The sequence below is a fragment of the Theobroma umbraticum genome, unplaced genomic scaffold (genome assembly GCF_002168275.2).
Source record: "Theobroma umbraticum cultivar Fairchild unplaced genomic scaffold, ASM216827v3 scaffold_51.0, whole genome shotgun sequence".
Lineage (NCBI taxonomy): Eukaryota > Viridiplantae > Streptophyta > Magnoliopsida > Malvales > Malvaceae > Theobroma > Theobroma umbraticum.
The window spans coordinates 5,671,888-5,675,041 of NW_018397260.1; the positions used below are offsets into that span (position 1 = coordinate 5,671,888).

The 3,154-nt window shown below is 37.8% G+C and overlaps 1 protein-coding gene across 1 annotated transcript; it reads left to right on the forward strand.

Annotated features, from left to right (window-relative positions):
- Nucleotides 1-46: 46 nt before the first annotated feature.
- LOC110416500 (uncharacterized) lies at nt 47-2,730 on the forward strand (the record flags this gene model as incomplete). The annotated part of the gene is made up of 6 exons (XM_021428500.1): nt 47-129; nt 441-477; nt 596-833; nt 1,227-1,334; nt 1,428-1,526; nt 2,243-2,730. Coding segments are annotated over 4 exons (453 nt in total), but the record flags the coding sequence as incomplete, so codon positions are not given.
- Between the last annotated feature and the right edge of the window lie 424 nt (nt 2,731-3,154).

The following is a 3,154-nucleotide window of genomic DNA, read 5'->3' on the forward strand; positions in this document are numbered from 1 at the left end:
TTACCTTAGAATTCAGGATTAATTAGTCCAAAGTACAGTCATATGACATGGTGTGATTGGTAATTGCAGGAATGCAAAAAGTGGTAGTTGCGGAGGATATGTGCCCCGAGCTCAATGTTTATTGAACAGGCAAGGTTGTAATTGTGATTTGATAAGGATCAAAAGGAAAAAGAAACGTTGGGAGAAGGGAATTTAATTATTCCTATGGGCTGAGTAGTTAGGCTTATGGTTTTACTGGTGAATGTATTGGGCTATACTTGGTATGGCTTATTGATAGCATAGAAGTATGCTGGTATTTCACTTGGAAAACGTGGTTGTTCTATGTGATGTATAGTATGTGTTTATCTCCTGAATATATATTCACACTCTAAATTTAATGCCGAATTCCTAGTTTAGTGCCAACCTTGTTGAAATTTTTGATATTTGTTTAATCTGTGCAGGTATGCGACATATGGACATGAATATCTATATCCACAGGTTAATGGCATTCCAAAGTGCAATGTTATGAAAATCTTATTTAACTTCATTAGAGTAAGTAATGCTCATGTTCTGATGCTGATTTGTTCCTTTTTTGCATGCTATCATCTATGGACAGGGTGTTTACAACCCTTATGCAGCTCAGCAGTACCTTCAGATATATGGAGTACCTGGATCAGTAGGCACTGCTCTCTATCCCTATGGACAACTGGGTCAGACTGTTCCTAGCGGACATGGTTATTCAGCTGTGCAGGGATATGCAATGCCAAGTCATCAAATAGTGCAGTTTGGTGGACCCAGTGCTAATGCAATCACGACTTCTCCAATGCCCACAATCCAAACTCCTTATCCTGGAGGTTAATATCAGTCTGGAAAAGTGCTTTATCACGCTTGCTTATGTTATCTGTTGTTTTTTTTCCCTCTAGTTCTCTCTGCCAACAATTTACCCTCTCCAATAACTTGACCTGTACATCTTCATCTTTATATTTATTCTAGTTTAAAGTTTTCTTTCTGCTCTGCATCATGAGAAGTTGTCATTAGTGAACTTATGTGAATCAGAAAGTACATAGAGAATGTATCTCTTTGTTGAGCTTAGAGAAAGGGATGCACCGTCATGAATGAATTTTTCAGTCCTTATATTTCCTAATCAACTACAGAAGGCACCTGCATGCCCTATTGTTTTAAAATAGTTTTATGTAATTAATTTAATGCATAGAAGACCTTATGAGCCAAGTATATTTGTTTATCAGGTATAGCAACACCAGTTCCAGCACAGCCACAGTTTATAGTTACTACTCCTTCTCAGTTTATGCAGGGTAGCGGTTCTGACCAAACAACTGGGTGAGGAGTTGATCAAGGTAAGTGGTGATGTCTTGGGGAATAAAGTTTGTAGGTTGTCATGGTCATCTTGCTATGGTATTAACTGTGGCTGGAGTTTTTCATTATTTCAGGTATCCTTAGATTGCAGCAGGACTAAGAGCAGCGGAACTGCTACTTGAGTGGCGGGCTTCGGATCTAGCCTTGCAAACTATTTATTTTGCATTCTAGAGGTAGCATTTATTTTTTCTTTCCTGCATTAGAGATACAATTAATGTTCTTTCCTGCAGTGCTGTTAAATAACAAAAAAAATGATAATGGAGAGGAAAAAAACATGAAATGTTGTTACCCGGTGTAGGAATCATTGCTGGGGTGGGCTTATCATTCAGTGCATATTTGCTGTGATTTGACCTGAATATCATTTTGATGGGGTTATGTTTTTGTTATTTTCCATTAGAGTTTAGAGGTATTTCTTTGGTTTTCCGTCTGATATCTTTTACATGGATTCTGTCTGAGTTTAATGCTAAGATCATCACCGGATTAGTCCAGATCTGATGGCATGTTTTCCTATCAAAATGTCTCAATTATGCTTGTTACAAATAGAAGTATTATAATGGTGGTTTAACTGAAGAGACTAGAGAGTTGTTTATATGTGCTAAGGCAACAAGGTTGACATTGACTGCATATGTACATATTGTCTACTTCTCTTTGTGTAAAAGTGACGGGCTGTTTGAGACTGAAAGACCGCATGCAATGTATCGGCAATCACTTAAAATATTTTTCCTCTTAACATGTGCTGTAGGCAACATTAAACACAACCGGGAAAGTCAATAATGCTGCTGCTAATTTTAAAAATTTCCCTCTACAGTTAATCTGTTAGGGCTGTGTCTTAAATTATAAATGTTCTTTTTTTTGGGGTGATGGCCTTACCACTTTCTATCTTGTGCAGGTCATACGTAGTCATGCTCACCAGAGAAGTCATATTGTCTGAGTCGCTCCAGATGGTGGAGAAGCAATATGGAGGATGCAGAAAGCTCTTCCTTTACCCTGGTGTATCTAAATTCTAAACCACATATACTGCAGTCTCTCGGGTTGGGTGGCTGGCAGTCATGGATTGATGGATGCTGGAATGGGTTTCTAGCAACCATATAGGAATAAAATGGTGTAAAAATACATGTTAGAATCAACATATGATTCTTTTATAGTCTAGTCCCAGCATTTGGGTGTATAGATAGTCTCTGGTGTCTGGTGGTGTCCTGCATTGTATGTAGACATGGTTCTAGTTTTGTGCATATTAGTAGTAGGGGTCATTGGACACACGAAAACTCTGCATTTTATGAATTATTATGAGGGCCTGACTTCAAAGCATGGAGGAAGCTCCGGATGCATTTTCTTTGAAATGAAAAGACCAAAAAAGAAAAAAAAATTGTGTGTAAAGTGTTCTTAGTAGTATTCTCTATTTCTTTATTGATTTAATGTAAGGTAAGGTAACTATGCTCTGTAACATTAAGGGCAAGTCGTTTAGGTAGTTTCCAAGTGCTTCCTGTCGGAGGTATTTGCGGTGGGCAGAAGGGAGAGGAGCAAATGTCCGGTCAAAAGCAGAACTGGTTGGTTTGGTAAGGGGTACTGCCATATCTGACGATTTGGTTATAATCTGAGGAATGGGTAAAAAGTACTAGAAAATTTTCGGACAAAGGGCATTAATATTGATAATTTTGATATCGGAAGACCTTAATCTTATTCGGGGAATATTATGAGTAAGTTGTCATGGTCTTTTAACTGACAAAGTTAGCCATTGGTTTAAGGAAAAATGTCCCAAAAAATAAAATTTTATATGCGAAAGGTGCGGGCTTAATTTTAA